This window comes from Emydura macquarii, unplaced genomic scaffold (assembly GCF_026122565.2).
Source record: "Emydura macquarii macquarii isolate MOO-44397 ecotype Brisbane River unplaced genomic scaffold, CSIRO-AGI_Emac_v2 contig_2768, whole genome shotgun sequence".
NCBI lineage: Eukaryota > Metazoa > Chordata > Testudines > Chelidae > Emydura > Emydura macquarii.
This window is the reverse complement of record NW_027132905.1, coordinates 24,023,990-24,041,702: the sequence shown is the minus strand read 5'-3', so window position 1 is coordinate 24,041,702 and position 17,713 is coordinate 24,023,990. Positions and strand designations below refer to the sequence as shown.

Genomic DNA, 17,713 nt, shown 5'->3' with positions numbered 1-17,713 from the left:
AAATACTTGATATGCTTTTCTTCCTGAAACGTTTTCTGTGTGTCTGCTGTCCAAAGTGTAATTTGTTTACTCCATGGACGGACGCTGTTTCTACAATTCATGAAACCCTATTGGGCAAAGTCTGACTTATCAAATGTTCCCTTTAGCTATCCATGGAACAGCAGTTTCATTCTGATAAATGTTGCTTGATAGGGTAAATATATATTAACACCACTGAGCTTTACATAAAACATGTTTTGTTTCTCCATTGTGTGGGTATTTCAGAGCTTCCCCTAGTGATATTTTGCTGCAGGAAACTCAACAGTGATTATTCAAATAAATGAGGATTGTGCAGCCCTGGAGAATCCTGCCCTGTGGACTCGGGCGGCTCGGAAAAGCAGGGCCAGACTTTGACTTCTGATCATTGGGAATACAAAACCCTTGACAAACACTTGTGGGTAGAGTAACTTTTTGACACGACTAGTTGAATGGCTACATCTGACTGAGCCAGCCAATAAATGGGATGTGATTGAGGGAGTAAATTACCCAGTGATCCATGTGGTGATTTGGTCATTAGAGTTCTTTAGAAATCTTTGAGAGTGACACCAGCAAGAGGCAAAAGAGCTTCCTGTAACACTCCCTCTTTGTTAGTGAGGTTAGCATGGGCTGGGTGATTTTGTTAAATTCACATGAAAATGTACAGGCTTGGTGTTCTACTTGAATTATTTGTCTCAGACAAAACAGAACACCTGGCACTAGGCTAGACAAGGATTAAGGGTTGGGATACTAGTGCTACCTTCTACCATTAATGTGTGGGACAGCCTACGATATTTAAAGAGTCCATTTTAGCTGACACTAGGTCAGCAGAAGTAGCTTCCCACTGACTTGGCCACAGTTAGAGGCTCACTTCCAGTTCCCCTGGTAAAGCATTCACCAACCAATCTTCCATTGTTGTATGCAGTGTCTGTATAGCCGTGTTGATCTCAGGATATTAGAGAGACAAGGTGGGTGAGGTAATATCGACCTTGTATTTATCCGTGAAGAACTCCCCACTTCAGAAAATTCTAACTGGCCTTCTTCGTTTCCAGTGATGACTTGAACACAATGATAGCGTCATGCTCAGTATATAAATAAGTGGTGGCTTATGTTTGCCTGGTGGTGCTGCCTCCTAGACTACAGGTTTGAGAAAACTTTTTTGTTTAAATGGGAAAACATATGAATAGGTTGGCTAGTCCCTCTGCAAAACCATGCTGTCTGGGTAGATTGACAAGAGAATTCTTGATTTCTCCAAGAGAAATATTCCCCATAGCCTATGCTAAATCCCATCACTGTGACACCCTCAATGCGTGATGCATCAGCTCAAAGAATGGGAAAGGAACAGATTCTTAATCAACTATTGCTCTCCTCTGCATTGTTCCTTAAGACAATTTGCTCTGAAGCAGCACTGCTGTGCACATGTGGAGTCCGGCTGTGTAGCGCGGCTGGGTTTCTGTGGCAGATGAGGGAAGTATTTGGTAATACAGTAAGAAAAGTGTTGAAATGCAGTTTATCCTGGAAAACACGGAAGAGATGATGGTGGCTGACAAGGACGAAAGAGTGTTTATCCACATTAGTATATTTTGACTTTGTGTAATGCTGGCCTTGGACCAGAGCAATCCCTGGGTGTGATACACGTTGTAAAGTAGGCAGAGGTGGCCTGAGCACTGGAGGCCAAGCCTGTTGAACAGTATTTTGCCACCTCTTTCCCCACTCCCACTTTGCAGTCTATATAATAGATTCCTGTGTGCAGTGATGACGCTATCATGTGCAGGGCCAGGCTGTGGATTTGGGGGAGAGTTAGTGAGAAGGTTATTGCAGTACAACACAAACTTAGCATACTCCATTTGTATAAACAGTGTGTGTGGATAGGGAGGGGGAGATCATTAGGCCCCGCTGGCTGCCTCCTGAAGCAGGTAGAGCCTAGCTGCTTGCTCCTTTCAGCATTTAGCCATTGGCTTGTTCTTTCAAGGTTATCTGCCCAAGGAAAAGGACCAGAAACTAACTGTAAGAAAGAAAAAGGAAAGCGGAGGTTCCTTCTTGCATCTGTAGGTCCCACAAACCAGGGACACCCTGGTGTTGGCTGTGGAAGCAGGAGTTCTGTGGAAGCAGGTTCAAGAGAAGAAACCAAAATGTTATTAACACTTGTACTTTACTTAGTCTTTTGCTTATAAAAGACTGGGCCAAATTCTGCTCTCAAATATGGTATAACGTCATCATCTTTGATAGACCATAGAATTTGACCCATCCACATTTCCTGGGATATGAATACCTCTATTATGTGGCACCAAGATGGTCCAGTTGGTTGTCTACTGAAAGATCACTAGATTTAAGTGCAACACCGTGCTAACGCTGCAGTGAAATATTAGAGTGTTTTGCACTCATGCCACCTGTTGAATGAGATGTTAAACTATTTCCTTTCTCTGATAAATTATCCATGATGAAATCAGCAGTGAAGAGTAGAGAATGCCATAACCCAAGTTTCTTTACTAACTTCTGTCTCAACAAAAGTAAGTCCACAGCTAAGCTGGAGTTCCTATTGAATACTTAACAGCTGTCCTATTTGCTAACGGCCAATGCACTACATGGTTGGAACATGAAGCATTTCTGAGCACTGGGCATGCATAACAGCAAATCTCTGTTTGCATTCTCTGTGCACTGAGCAAAGATTTTTCATCATTTCATTTGTTATTCACAAGCTCCATTGGTTCCAAATGATCACAGAACTTTATGCTATATTCATGAGCACAAAGGTTTTGTTGGCTTTGGAAGCTACTGTGATTAGGAACTTCAGGGCATACAGCAGGTGCATTGATGGGCTTTTCTGCTTGAGCATCTCTGTGGGATTAACAAACTGTCTGCCAAATGTAGCAACCTAGCAGCACTCATGGATTGCATGAGCATAGTGGGCAGGGATTTTCAATCTGCTTTTTACTGTTTAGTTTGTCAAGTAGCATCACACTGAAAGATCACTGCAGTTCTTCACACTCCCCTCCACCCGCCTTACTTCTCCCCCTTCCCCTCCCCCTCCCCCCACACACACACACACACTGTGTTTTTGATGTTTCAGAGAAGTGTCATCGTCCCAGCTTGTTGTTGAAAGCAAATAGTTTGGAACAAATTCCAGGCACAATGAAATCACAGGAAATTGAACCATAGCTACTGTTGTAGATGTGGGCCCAAGCTTCAAAGAATAGATCAGATCCAAAGTTCAGATGTTTGTATACCTAGTTTTGGCTCAACCTATTAGACAGATAAAAGTCAGATACAAAATATGGATCTGGATCTGAATATTCCTCTCTCCACCTCTGCTTTCATGAGTGCTCAGATATGGCATTCCTGTTTTCAGACATCTCTACCTATTGCAGACCTTACTTTCCTCAGAACTTTGTCGGTCCTTTAACATAACCAGAATCTCACGTAAGAGGGATCTGACATTCCTGTGGCTGCTAGAAGCAGCATCACTGGGAAACTGCCCACTAGAGAGCACACTTTTTTTTTTTGACTACATATATACATGTAGACTATGTCTACATGGCCATCTGAGGTGTGACTGCAGCTTGGGTAGGCACAGCCATGGAAGCTCCACCCACACTAGCGCAGCTGAAAATAGCACCATAGACATGGCAGTACAGGCTTCAGCACTGGGCTAGCAGCGTAGGTACATCCCGCAGGTCCCCACCATGCTTGTACAGCCTGTGCATGCAGAAACCGTCACCAAAGCCTCTAATGCTATTTTCAGCCATACCACTGTGGAAATGTCTACCCATGCTACAGTCACACCTCGCATTGCCGGGAAGACGTACCCATACGGTGAGGCAGACAAGGAGACCCTTTAAAACATTTAAAAGCAGGGTTTTTGGCCACGTGGCGGCTGCTGTAAAAACAGAGATGAACACAAGCTGCAAAGTCTGAATCTTCTGAAATGTTTCGTGCGTGTGCGTAGGGGAGGGTGAGAGTCTGATCTGGAGTTTTGGCTCAGTCCCATGCTTAATGATACCCTATTTTCATGCATGTTATTTGAAGTGGCCTCCTCCAAATACCTATGAGCAGCTCAGATCACCATGTCATATGGTTTGTTAGCCTTGGGGAGTCACAATGCAATGTGGTGTTTGAATCTCAGATCCTGAAAATGCTTCCAGAGTGCTAAAGGGTCTGATAATTACAGTCGCTTTTTCCCCCATTTAAAGCGGACTCTTCTGTGAAAATCCTCCACCAATGGTTCTGCTGCAGACCAGCCCTTGTGACCACTATGAATGCCAGAATGGGGCTCAGTGCATTGTAGTGCACCACGAACCAGTCTGCCGCTGCCTGGCTGGCTTTGCTGGCCAAAAGTGCGAGAAACTCATTACCGTCAATTTTGTTGGGAAGGATTCCTATGTTGAGCTGCCGTCGGCCAAAATCCGTCCTCAGGCAAACATCTCCCTCCAGGTACGTTGCACAGAAAAGGTAATGGCTCATCTGTCAGTCCAGTGTCCTTCCAAGAGATATCTTTGCAGTGCTTTTCATCCTAGAGGCAGTTGACATTTATTGACACCCCCAGAGTGACAGACAGCTGTGTTGGGTTGATGACAGTGGCTGCTCTGCAACGGTGCTATCACATTATGAAGAAACTGAGATATTCCTGTCCCTTGTTTGACCTATCCCTTGTTTGCCTCTCCACCCTGTCACCTCTTGAGACGTGCATAACAAGGTGGTATCAGCAGTTTAAAAAGAGATGTGGTATCTGCAAATTTCCCTCTCTGGCTGCTAATTTACGGGTACCCTTTCATCCTTCATAAGTGAATACTTAATATTAGGGCACAGCATTGTAAAAAGATGCTGCTTTAAATGGCTTTTCCAGAAATCAGACTGCTCAAGTATTACTGTACATGTTCACTTAGACAAAAGTGTGTAGGTTTTGATTAAATGTCTATTTAGATCACATCAATTTGCTTTGTGTTATGTATTTTAGAAGACTGGAAAATAAACATAATGGTTACCATGCTTCTCCTGCAGTATTTGTTTGTATTTTCTGGATCACAGATGCTTTGGATTGGAGCCACTAAATCCAATACTAGAACCATGTCATTTGGAAGTCATTTTAATGTACAAATACAATTTTAAAATATGCCTATGTCACTTGAATTGTAATTATTTTTCCATTGGCCCAGGGTAACAGAGGGAAAATCTGCCTCTTTTTAATATTTTATAATGAAGAGAAAAGAGAAGCACAAAATTAATCTGTGACATAATATATCTCTTCCATATACCACTGATTATACACCTGAACTGCTTCTATCCCAGCCTCACCCTACAAAAGAAGAATGCATTTCAAATGATGAATGAGGATATGTGAGAAAGGAAGATTATTGCATTAGTCTTCTTTCATTTTGCTTTATTTTCTCAGTTTTAAAAGGAAATAGCTTCTGGTGTTGCAAATAATGTCCCAGAACTAATTGTTAGAGCGTAAATTCAACATAGTCAAAATACCAGTGGGAAAGACTTTGAAGAAGGGACTAGATTTAATTATTAAGAATAGACTTTTTCAAAGGCTTATTTAGATGGTTTCTACCAAGTTTGTTCTGTTGACTGAAACAATATTGTAAACAACTACATCTACTACAAAATATTTTGCAAATATTATTCATGAAGGGCATTGCCAAAAAACTTCAGAAGGGCCTGATCCCAAGGCAACTGAAGTAGATGGGACTCTTTCCACTAACTTTAACAAGTTTTTTATTGGGCCCAAAATTACCACCACCTGTTTAGATTAAAATCTTTTATCATAGATGAATTTGTTTCAAACTAAAGGAGCCATCTGTGATCATAAGGTCAGAATTTTGCATTTATATCAAAGAGATTTGCTTCTGTGTCAAAACCTCACCTTCTGAAGATTTGTAAGTTGCTTTTAAAAAATAATGACTCATTATGATGTAAATAATGCAGAGGCCAACAAGTCTGAATATGCATTTTGTATGAGAGATGAATCTACTCCATATAGACATATTACCTTCTCCTTTTTTTTCCCCTTCCAGATTCTCACTTATTTCAGATAATAGGAAAGTCTCTCATCTCAATGGCTTCACTGCAACATAGGCTAAGTTCAGAGCTTGAAACCCTTGACATTTTCCCTTTAAATAAAATGTACAAGGGATAAATGTCTCCCAACAATAACTTGAAGGCCAGATGCTGTTCTCAACTCCCATTTTTCAGTTTAAATATTGTTTCTGCATCTGCTAATTAATTTCCAACAAAGTAAAACTAGGATACCTCTGTGGCCATTAAAAAGGGATTAAAGAGTGCTTCCTATTAAAACATACTCATAAAAGAATGAAAATCATGATCTCCTAAGGGACATGGAAGAGTGTTATTTTTAAATAAAAATAGATTAAAATATTTACTGTTTAGTTTTGCCACATACCTGCCATTTAAAAAAAAAAAAAAAAAAAAGCCTTTGCAGTATTTGTTGCAAAAATAACTCCGAGACAGATTTTGTTCAAAGTACTTTCTGTGCCACTTTTTCTACTCTGACTTTTAGGGGCACCTCATGGCAGGGTGGATTCATCACCTATTGATTTAGTCTTTTGGGTATCTTGTAAGACACTAAAGATGGAAATCTAGGAGGGACTGATACTCTGACCCTCTGTGTCACTAGTTTGAACTCAGCCTGGCTTGGTAATAACGAGTTGAGTGAATAATTCACAATGTATAATCCATTAGGCTCGCTTTAGCTTCTCTTTGTGTTCACAGAATGTCCATGATCAGATTGAAATTTTCTCATTTCTTTGATTGCAATTTTGATTAACTTAATTGACTCCATAACTTGCCTTTCTAAATCCCTAATTCAAGCTGTTGCTTAGTAGGGATTGTGAAATGAATTGATGTGCTGCCAAAAAATAGTCACAACAATTCACTTTCAGAGATTCAAGAGAGAGACTGGAACTAGAATCGTGCCCATTCACCTCCTAAAATATAGGTCTCTACCGTTTGAACTAAAGAAAGCGCCTCGTGGCTGTGGTAGGTCCCTTTTTTTGTGTCAGGGCTCAGCTCACTCACTCACTCATTCACACAAAGCCAGTACATCAGTGTTAATTACGTTTGCTGGTGAGATGCAAGGTTTTCACAACTGGCTTTTAAGTTAAATTTCCATTAACATTTGAAGGTGCAACATTTAGAATTCACAGCCCATGAGCATTTGCACTGGTAAAACTCCATTGCATGAATGTTCAGGGAATGCATTGCAATGAGCCTAGGTAAATACTTTAAAAACTGTGACTAGATCTTAGCAGAACGTTATTTGCAGAATTGATCTAACTCTGCTGAGCAAAGCTCATGACGGCAGCTGAACAGCCTATATAAAATGAGTTTAGTAGCTCCTGTCCAATACCTAGAATCCACCTTGCAAAATTCACCATTACAGTAGAAACCTTTGTTGGCAGTCTTTAAAGAGCCCAAGGATAGAATGGGTTTGGATACTCAGCTCACAGTCAATGGTTGAGGCAGTTTGTGGGAATTTGCATTGCTCCTGCTTTTGTTGCATCTGATTTTTAAAATGTCAGTAGAGCTGTTAGTCTAAATACAGGATCCTCCTGTATAGGTTTATTGCTTCCATTTTAGCTCTAAAGCATCCTAACCTAACTGTTGATGTTTAACAGGTAGCAACAGATAAAGACAATGGCATCTTATTGTACAAAGGGGACAATGACCCTTTGGCTTTGGAGTTGTACCAAGGACACGTGAGGCTTATCTACGACACTCTGAGCTCTCTGCCTACAACAGTGTACAGGTAAGTCCCTCCCCCTATCACAGGGTGCACTATTCCCCAAAAAGATGGAGGTGCACTTTCTATTCTTTTTTTTTTTTTGCACATATCCAATATGTAGAGCCCTACAAATCTGTGGATATCTGCTTTATATCCGTAGACCATGTTTGCAGATCGCAGATTGGAGGCGCATTCAAATTTTATATTCACACAGGGCTCTACCAATAAGCCTGTTTCCTGAACTGGGAATCTTTTGCCTTCACAGACTGCAAAATTAGGGTGGCTGCATTTACCTCTGCTAAGAAGTCAGTGTTTATTATCAGGTACTATCCAGTTGTATCTGAGTTATTGCAGTTATTTTTGTTCTGAGAATAAGGAAATACTGTGATTTCACAGATATTACAGTGTGGTAGCTTTTGGTAAATGCTGACTTTGTAAATGTCCATTGTAATCCATTTCCTTGTGTTGATATCTACAGTGAACTCAGAATCCTGAGAGAGACAGCAATATAATATATTGCCAGTAGTACAGGATTGCAGTTTTATGAAAGTTATGTAGTTTTACTGGGTGAATGTTTTTAGAAGCACTGTTGCATGTATTAACAACAAAATAAAAAGGTTTAAAAACACATATCTAATGGAAGTAAACAGAAGGCCAGGAGTGACACGGGGTCATCTGGATTCCAGAAGCCTGCAATTTGGAATTGCGAACATTCAAGGGATGCAAGAGCAAATCTCAATTCATTAACCACAAGAGAGAAAACCAAAGACAAAGATGGTATAATCCATATCCAAAGTGGGGTTTTTTTTTTATTAGGACCCTGACTGCAGTGCCCACGGGTCTTTCCTTCACCAGAGCCCACCACAGACCGACTTCTCTCTGCTAACCTAGTCCCTGATCCTCCAAACTTGTTCCATGTGGTCAGACCCCTCTACCCACACAGAACCTATTGAATTCAGTGGTAGATGCCAAGGTCTGCCTGCATGGATGTCATTGAAAGATCAGAGCTTTATTTTATATGCTGGAGAGGTTACCCAGTTGCCGTGATCTTAAAGGGATAGTGCCCTATCATAGCAAGTATAAAGATGCAGTTTATATACAGGTAAAGAAGATGCTTTTTTTTCTCAAAGATTTTCTCAATACTTCATGTGAGATTTGCCCCCAGAAAAAAGGCAGATGTATAATTGCCTCTGTTTGTATTTGCTGTCTCTTCCTTTTGAGAGCTGGGATATATGTAACAAACAAAAATAAATCAGTAGGCTGCTTTCTATTCTTCTGGTGTAAAGACTAATTAGGCAATACAATGATATCTGCAGGCCCTGTTCTGGAACAGCAAAGCCAGTGATTAGGTTTGTGGTATTCTGTCCACCCTAGGAAGGAACATAGGGTTTTGTTAGTAATTTTCACCAGTATGCAGGCTTCATGAGAGAGGCATGAAAATTTACTCTTTCTTCAGCTGCTAATCCTAATTGATTCCATGTTAAAGCAAAGCCAAAGTTGTTAAACAGTTCTATGCCACTAATTAGAACATAGGGGAAGGCTCATTATCTTCAGATGGCACATGAGGTGACAGATCCTAGTGGGAGCCTGTTCTCAATTGTCAGTGGCAGAATGGTGTGGTGACAGGAGTTGTTTCCAACATCACAGTACAGTACTGTGCGGATTTGCTACCTCCTGGCAGAGTTATGGCGAGCATCAGTGTCCTCATTATTCTTGTGCCCTTCATATTGATCAAGGAGGAGGTCTCCATTCAAAAGATACCTCGTTACCATAAGATTAATGGTCTGCTCACTACATTTTGCGCAGTGTGATCTGTTGAGATGGGAAAGCTGCTGCTTAATGCAATGTCCTTTCTGAAATGTCACCCTAATCTTTTATTAGTTTAAGGAGTAAAGCAGAATGGGATTAGCATGAAGCTTGATGGGAAAAGATTAGGCTGATTGAGAAAAACTGCAGCTAAAGAATGTCAAAAAGCGACTTCTAAATGGATTAAAAACTTTTTTTCCATAAGAACTGGGGAGGGAAGAGAAACCCGGTTGGCTCCATAGATTCATGGAGTTTAAGGTCAGAAGGGACCTTTAGATCATCTAGTTTGACTGCTTATATATCACAGGCAATTAAATTTCACCCTGTTATCCCTGTATTGAGCCCCAGTAACTTGGGTTTGACTAATGTATAACTTGTGTTTGGCTAAAACATAATCTTCCAGAGAGGCATTCAGAAGACAGCAAGAGAAGGAGAATCAACCATTTCCCTTTGTAGTTTGTTCCATTGGTTAATCACCCTCACTGTTAAAAATTTATGCCTTGTTTCCAGTGGGAATTTGTCTGGCTTTCATTTCCAGCCATTGATTTCTCTTCTGCCTTTCTCTGCATATTAAAGAGTCTGTTAGTACCTGATGATTTCTCTCTGTGAAGGTATTTGTAAACTGTAAATCAAGTCATCTCTCAATCTCCATTTTGATAAACTAAACAGATTGAGCTCTTTAAGTTTCTCACTGTGAGGCATTTTCTCCAGCCCTGGAATAAGCTCTTTTCTGCATCCTCTCTAACTTTTCAACAGTATTTTAAGAATGTGGGCCCCATCCCTGCCCTACAGTATTGGTCTTACCAGTACTATATACCAGTGAAATCACCTCTTCCCTGTCTAATGTGGTCAAATGGATTATCTAAAGCAATTGAACACTCCTGGGCCCACATTAGAAGCATATTGCCCGGCTTGGAGGAACTCTCTTAAACCTCTTAGCCCACCAGCACTACCAAGAGTGATTGCACCCCAAAGGGGATATACCCCAAGGATAAGCAGTGTTTTCACTACTGTCCTCCTTCAGAAGTGTCTGCTTGGAGAAAGGGAGGCTTTACATTCAAGCAGGGGTTCTTCAGTTGGCCCTGCTCCAGTGGAGACTGCAGACAAGATGGACAGAACCAGCAGATAATCTGCTTTCTGTTGTGCTGGACTTGTGCAGTTCTATGACCTTTGTGGCTGTACTGGGTGTTTCCGGGTGCCTGTGGTTGGATCTCAACAGGCCCACTAGCAGTCTTTCCATCATTGGTGATTCTGAGCCAAGGTCTGCATAGTGGAGTGAACACAGCCCAGTGGATTTACAAATATTTAATAGCAATGAAATAAAGATAATGAGTGGCTGATATATTTAATCTCCAGGGGAGATAAGATGTTGTTTTGGCTTTTTGACCTGGTGTTTTTCAAAAACTTTTCTCTGACTTGTCTGAAATGCCATGTGATCGTTCTAAAATCTTATCCCAAAGACCCATGTGTGGCAAACTGCCTGGAATGATCTCATCTTATCTGATTCTAATGGGCTCAGTTGACCCTCCCTGGCTTTGAACCTCCCATTTCAATGTATTTCAAATTTGGGTTTGAGATTAATAAACCATCCCCTCAAGCTAATTATGGTGTAAAGAGTGCTAGAAAGATGGATGAGGAGTGTGTTCTGGGTTATGTGGCAGTTATTTCTCCTCTTGTTAGTATAATGCCAGTAACATGTTGTATTCCTCAAACAGTATTATTAAGAAAAGGGAAACCTGCATCTATAAGTAAGTTTGAACATCACCTCACCTGCTTTGGAGTTTTGAGATGACAGGCTTCCTTTGGGCTATTGCTCTACAGGATTAATCAAACATGGTGAAGCAAGATGATAGTGGCTTGCTAGCAGGTCAGGTGAGCGTAGCTGATACTGCCTGCTGGGGTGTTGCTTTCTTTAATGTGGTCTCTGATGGGGTTAGGGGGAACTTATTACATGATCTTACTTGCTCCCTTCAGTGGATTTGTTTCAGTAGAAGTGTAATGCAAAGTTAGTTAGGAAAAGATGAATAGGCTGTTCATTCTGGATTTACTTCAAATTTCTTCACTCCTGCATTATGACTTAGATGGAAAGGTCAAAGTTTGAATTAATGTTTTCTTGAGTACTAGCCATAAAGTCAGATAAAAGTCAGCAAATATCCATTGTACGAGATTACACACAGTATATTGCCATTTATCACCAAGTTGGAAGGAGATAGAAATTAATGTATGAAAAACTCCAAATTAAAATTGGCCTTTAACAGAACACCTGACTGCCATATTATGGGTAAGGATCACTTTTGAATTGCAAATTAAAGACAATCTGAACCTCCTGGCAAACATTTTTCAAAAGATCCATTCTGTACAGAGACATTGTTTCTTCTCATTTCTTTAATTATTGCTGAGGTTATACGTAGAAAAACAAAATTCTGCATTCTGAGCATTCTAGTTTTTAAAGCCAGATTGCACCAATAAGATAGTTTGAGCCATAGCCTTTCACCCAGTGATTGCTGCAATGGGAGAAATTACTCTTCCCTACTATATTACTGAATACTATTGAACCCAATAATGAGTGGTTAAACTAGAGTGTAAACTTGAGTCTCAATTGACAAACTCCAAATGATTATGAATTTACTACTTCCTCTTGCTGAGCTGTTCCAATGGTTAAAACTCTAAATTGGAACTAAGATGCCACTTTTTAAATCCAACTTTCAGCCATTGGATTTACTTCATGCATTTGTCTTCTAGAGTAAAGAGCTTCCTAATTTAATCTATCTTCTATTTTTATAGAATAGGCCTTATTCTCTGCCTCTTCTTTTACCCTGATGTAAATTTCAGTGACTCCGATGGAATTATTCCTTAACAGCTCTGAGTGGGATCAGAGACTAGCCACTAATGTGATAACGTAATGCTTCCCACGGTAACTAACTGACATGTTGCAAACAGACTGTCACTTTAGGTGAAGAATGAGAAGCAGAAGTCAGTGATCTCCTAAGAAATGAAGAATGTGTTTTCATGCAAATTTCCTGGCATCAATAAAAATGTAGAAACGCAAATCATTATTATCAATTCTGCTTACCATATTAACTGTTTCTCTTTCAGTGTCGAATCCCAAATAATGGCAGAGTTCTTCAAAAAATTTAGAAGAATGTTGAGCTACTATCTACTGCTTAAAATATAGACATTACATAAAATGCCATCAAATATCTCCAAAAAGTTTTAGTGGTATGATCAGAATGTGTATAGGGAGGATGGCTGTTCTTTTAGTTAAAGCACAAGACCTGAAATCAGGTAGTTGAGTTTTTTTCTTGGTTCTGCTACATACTTTCTATATGACCTTGGGAAGGCCACAGATGTAAATCCTGTTTGTGGTACATGTCTCAAGTAATTGGTTTGGATGCTAGGGATCTCTGAAAGACAGGATTTCGTCCTCCACAAAGCTGCAGAAGATAAATGGATTCTCCCATGCCCAGGGTAGGCCCTCAAAGTGCTGGAGTATTATTCTGTGCCTGTTGTTGAACCTTTTACAGAGAGCAATGGTTGGTGGGTTAGAAGAGTGTGGGGTCCACCAGACCTCAACCATCTATTCCTATCCACTGTAAATCTTACTCCAAAGAGAGAGTCGAACTCGGTTCCGTAATGTGCAGCGGGTGCTGGCTCCCCGGGCAGGCTCCCCAAGTCCTTCTTCAAGCAATGGAATCGCATCAGTTCAACTGTGTGTGGAAAGCTCCACACCCACAGGAGGCAGGGAAGGGAAGACAGGATTTCCCCCTTATATCTCTGTTCCTCCAACTGTTCATCTGTAGGGTGATATGATTTCCCTGCTTCCCCCCCCCCCCCCCCCCCCCCCCCCCACGAAAGTTAAGAGCCTTACTTCTTTAATGCTTTGAGCTTCTCATAAGGAAAGTGCTGTAGGAGTGCGAAGTATTAATTATCATTAGAATAATTGTTGGAGTTTGTCAGTTAAAATATTCACCAGAAGTCTGATTGCAGAAGCTGACTGTCTGTATGACTGGTCCTTTTTATTCTAATACCTTTCTCCCCTGCAGCTTGTGCTGTGCTCATCCCCACTGGGATCTCTGTTTGATGCTTCTGAACGGTCTCTAAATAGACTGTTTTCAGAGATTTCCATGAGACATCAGCAGGTCCTTAACAGTTATGAGTATTTGCAATTCATTTTGTTCTCTCTACTGCACTATGATTTTTTCAGGTCCCCCTTAGAGATTTTGCATCGAGTATAATGAAAGCAACTGGCATTAATCTCTGACCTGCTCAGTAAATGTTGTAAAATTCAAATGTGCTTATACATCTTGCATGAGCCAAGGCAAAGGATGGATGTGTTCAGGCTTAGGAATCAAATACTTGATTTTGTGTTATTCAGAACAGCCTACTTCTGAATGCTTTGAGGGCATAGTTTCATCCTTCACGATTCATATGGATTTATATAGGCAAAATCCTGTTGGCATTAATGGATGTTTTACAAGTCATTCCCTCAATGATATGTGATGATAATATATGGTTAAATGACATTCTGTTTTCTTACATCTTAGCTACTTGTCTTGCATCCAACACATAATATTGTTTCGAGGCATTCAGTTAACATCTAGAAACCAAATCCAGACGCTCCATATTAGTGTTTTATAGGTTTATTTCTCATCTCGGTTAAACCAGTACCGTTGACTTTATAACAATAATACTGAGCTCTTATATAGCACTTTTCATTAGTAACTCTCCAAACACTTTACAAAAGGTCAGTATCATTATTCTATGAATCCTAAGTTAGCATTAGCCACAATCTAGTTTGCAAATTGCTCTGCACTATTGTGTCATGGTGTTGTAAAAAGGAGAAAACTACAACTCCTCACACAGCTTCCTTACAATAGGACAATAAAACTGCTTTCTTTAAGCAGCGGACAATAATAAAATGTAATAAGGTCTGCAAGGGCCTCTGCCTGAATCAGGTGTTCAGCTGTATTGGTCAAAAGAGCTCAGTGGTGGGTGGTTAGGATTGAATCCTGAGGGATGCTGAGTACCTGTAACTCTGTTGACTACATTGGCAGTTGCAGGGTTTTCACTTTCCAGGATCAGGCCCTTAAGTCCTTATCCAATGATAAGAAAATTATTGTAAATCAGCATAGCATTCTGTGGCTGTCTGCCTGATAGTGTGGAGGTTTACTTGTGAACAGAAATTGCTGCTAAAAATATGGAAGTCCATTTGAGTATTTTGGAGGGTACCTGTCACCTGTTCCTTGTATTGGGTGGCTGGGATGAGCTGTTCAAGTTTTCAGTTAGGAAATGTGCGGCTACAGCAGGTGTAATTGTTGAATGATAAGAATGTCATCCACTCCTGTGGTTAATTGATTCAGTCAGTCTATTCACAAAACATTATTGCCTCCTTTATGAGAAGTTGCCACTTAAAATATGGCAGAGCAGAGCTAAGTTTTCTGACACCCAGTGAGCACAAGTAAAGGAAAATTGACACTAGACCAGCTTTCAGGGGGGCACTTCTATTTCTGAATGTTGGAACCTTGGTCTTATGTGGAACTCCACTTCCAGTGAGTATGTGAGAGAGGTATGCAAGCCCAAGCCAATTATTTTCTAAATGTCCTGAATGCTCATTGGTCCGTAATCCAATGTTCTGTTGTCAACAATGGCCAATACTAGCTGCATCAGAGGAGGGTACAAGAACCTCCATAATGGACAATTATGGAATAAAACTGCTTATAGGGAAAATAACTTTCTAACCTCCCCACCCACAATAGATAGCTTATGCCTGAAGCATAAGAGTGTTTAGAATTCTTTGTTGTTATTTCCATAAATTTACCTGGTATAGAAGTTAGGCTTGCTTCTCTATAATTTCCAGGATCCACCCAAGTGCCTTTTTAGCAGATAGGAAAGACATTTGCTACTCTCCAGGTCTCCAAACAGGAATGGAGTTTGTTTATTTTCAGGGCAGGGGAAGCATGTACTTATGAATACACTGGCACCAGAAAATAAAGTGGAAACTATTTCATTTCTTGGTGGTGTATCAGGTTTCTAAATAGACACTAGTTCTCTTCCTTAGTACCTTGCTTCCAATTTTAGTTGAACAACTTCATTCGCTTCCTGTCATTTAAGCTGGAAGCACTTTTAATTACATTCAACAGCAGCAATGATCAATGTCACCAGCAACTGCTAGTGAATGGTGTGCATCAACACATTTTCGAGAGCACAAAAGAGGAACTATTGTTGGAGGGTTTTCTAAGCACTCCTTATTCTAGAATGGACCATTGACGATACTTGCTAAATGTTCTTGTCAGGAGAGGCTAAGGATTTATATCACACTGAATGCTGAAGCCAGTGTAGCTTTCAGTAGTGAGTGGACACTAGGTCAGTAGTGTTTTGTTGTGAGGCAGACATGTGCAGGTCAAGCTTTCCTTCTGCTTGGTGGCTTCATTCTTGGGAGTGATGCAGGGACCTAAATATAAAATAATTCTACTCTCTGACCACTTAGGATCCTTGAATTTCAGTACTTGCCTTCCACTGCTGTCTTAGAGCTAGTCACTCGGTCCTTGCCAATCCTTCTATGATTTCTGCAATCATTCGCATTTTCTCAGGGTAACATATAGGATGCTCATGAATCCTGACATCATTTCTGGATCTGTAGAAGGTTATGTCATGAAACTGTTTGTCTTTACCCATGCATGATACCATGATGTTGCCAAGCAAAGAGCCATTGTATTACAGTGTGCTGACAGCAACATCCTGACACAGCTATGCAAACTTTGACACATACTTCTTCTGTGGGATTAATTTGGAAAAGCAACAGCCCCATGATCTGCTATCCAGGATCAGTCACTGACCCAAAAAGTAAATTCAGATTGACTTAGATGTGAACACTGCTATTACTCCTGATGTTTCAGCCAGTTTTCCATTGTAACAGGGCTCCATTCACCGCACTGGAGCCTCCTGCTGGCTGTTTTGGGGATTAGCTCCATAGGTCAGTTCACCCTCTTCTGATGGTGCTTCGCCCACTGTCAATTCTGCCCCTGGACCCATGACACTTCAAGAACCACAGCATCCTCCTCACAATACAGCCCTCTGGCCATATCATGATCTGTGTTCCCCCCTTCCAGGGGTGAGTGCTTCCTTTCCCCAGTGGTGACTAGGGGCGGGATGCAGGCTCACCCACTACTCCAGTCCCAGCCCAGTGACCCTGTAGAAGGCAGCCCTGTGCTGCGTCCCCTCCAACTCCTCAGTACATTTCCCTAGGCTACTTCCCTGCAGCCCCAGCCCCTTCTTCACCCTTGTCTCAGGGCCTCAGCTTGCCAATCCCAGCAGCCAGCCAGGAGCTGGCTCTAGCTTTCCCAGTCCCTGGTAGAAGCACTGCTCTGTCCAGGATACTAGCTGCTTTCTCCTGCCTGTCAAACACCCAGTCCTCCTTCCTTGAGCTCCAGGGAGTAACTGACTCTGCTGTACCCTGCAGCTCTTCTTATATAGGCCTGCCTGGCCCTGATTGGCTGCTCTCCTCAGCCCCGGTCTAATTGACTGCCTCTGGTCCTGTGTAACCCTGTAGAGGCAAGTGTGGGGCCAACGCCCCATCACATCCATGCAGGCCAAAATATCCACACAGAGGAGGCATCCAAGGGGTAATGCAGAGATTGGTGTTGGGCTTAGTCTTGCTAACATTTGTGGGGCAGATCCTTCGCTAGAGTAAATTATCATAGCTCCATTGACTTCAAAGCAGGGACAATTTACACCGCAGAATCATAGAAGACTAGATTTGGAAGGGACCTCAGGAGGTCATCTAGTCCAACCCCCTGCTCAAATCAGTACCAACACCAACTAAATCATCCCAGCCAGGGCTTTGTCAAACCGGGCCTTAAAAACCTCTAAGGATGGAAATTCCACCACCTTTCTAGATAGCCCATTCCAGTGCTTCACCACCCACCTGGTGAAAAAAGTTTCTCCTAATATCCAACCTAGACCTCCCCCATTCCAACTTGAGACCATTGTTCCTTGTTCTGTCATCTGCCGCTAATGAGAACAGCCTAGCTCCATACTCCCTGAAACCTGCCTTCAGGTAGTTGAAGGCTGCTATCAAATCCCCCCTCACTCTTCTCTTCTGTAGACTAAACAGTCCTAGTTCCCTCAGCCTCTCCTCATAAGTCATGT

At 41.4% G+C, this 17,713-nt stretch overlaps 1 protein-coding gene across 2 annotated transcripts in view; it reads left to right on the top strand.

The window, feature by feature from the left end:
- Positions 1-17,713, top strand: part of SLIT3 (slit guidance ligand 3) — a 676,405-nt gene that overhangs the window by 647,787 nt on the left and 10,905 nt on the right. For both annotated transcript variants that reach the window (XM_067566650.1, XM_067566651.1), the window contains exons 31-32: positions 4,206-4,446; positions 7,653-7,783. In XM_067566650.1, the coding sequence (XP_067422751.1) occupies positions 4,206-4,446; positions 7,653-7,783 (372 nt within the window). The remainder of the gene's footprint in view (positions 1-4,205; positions 4,447-7,652; positions 7,784-17,713) is intronic.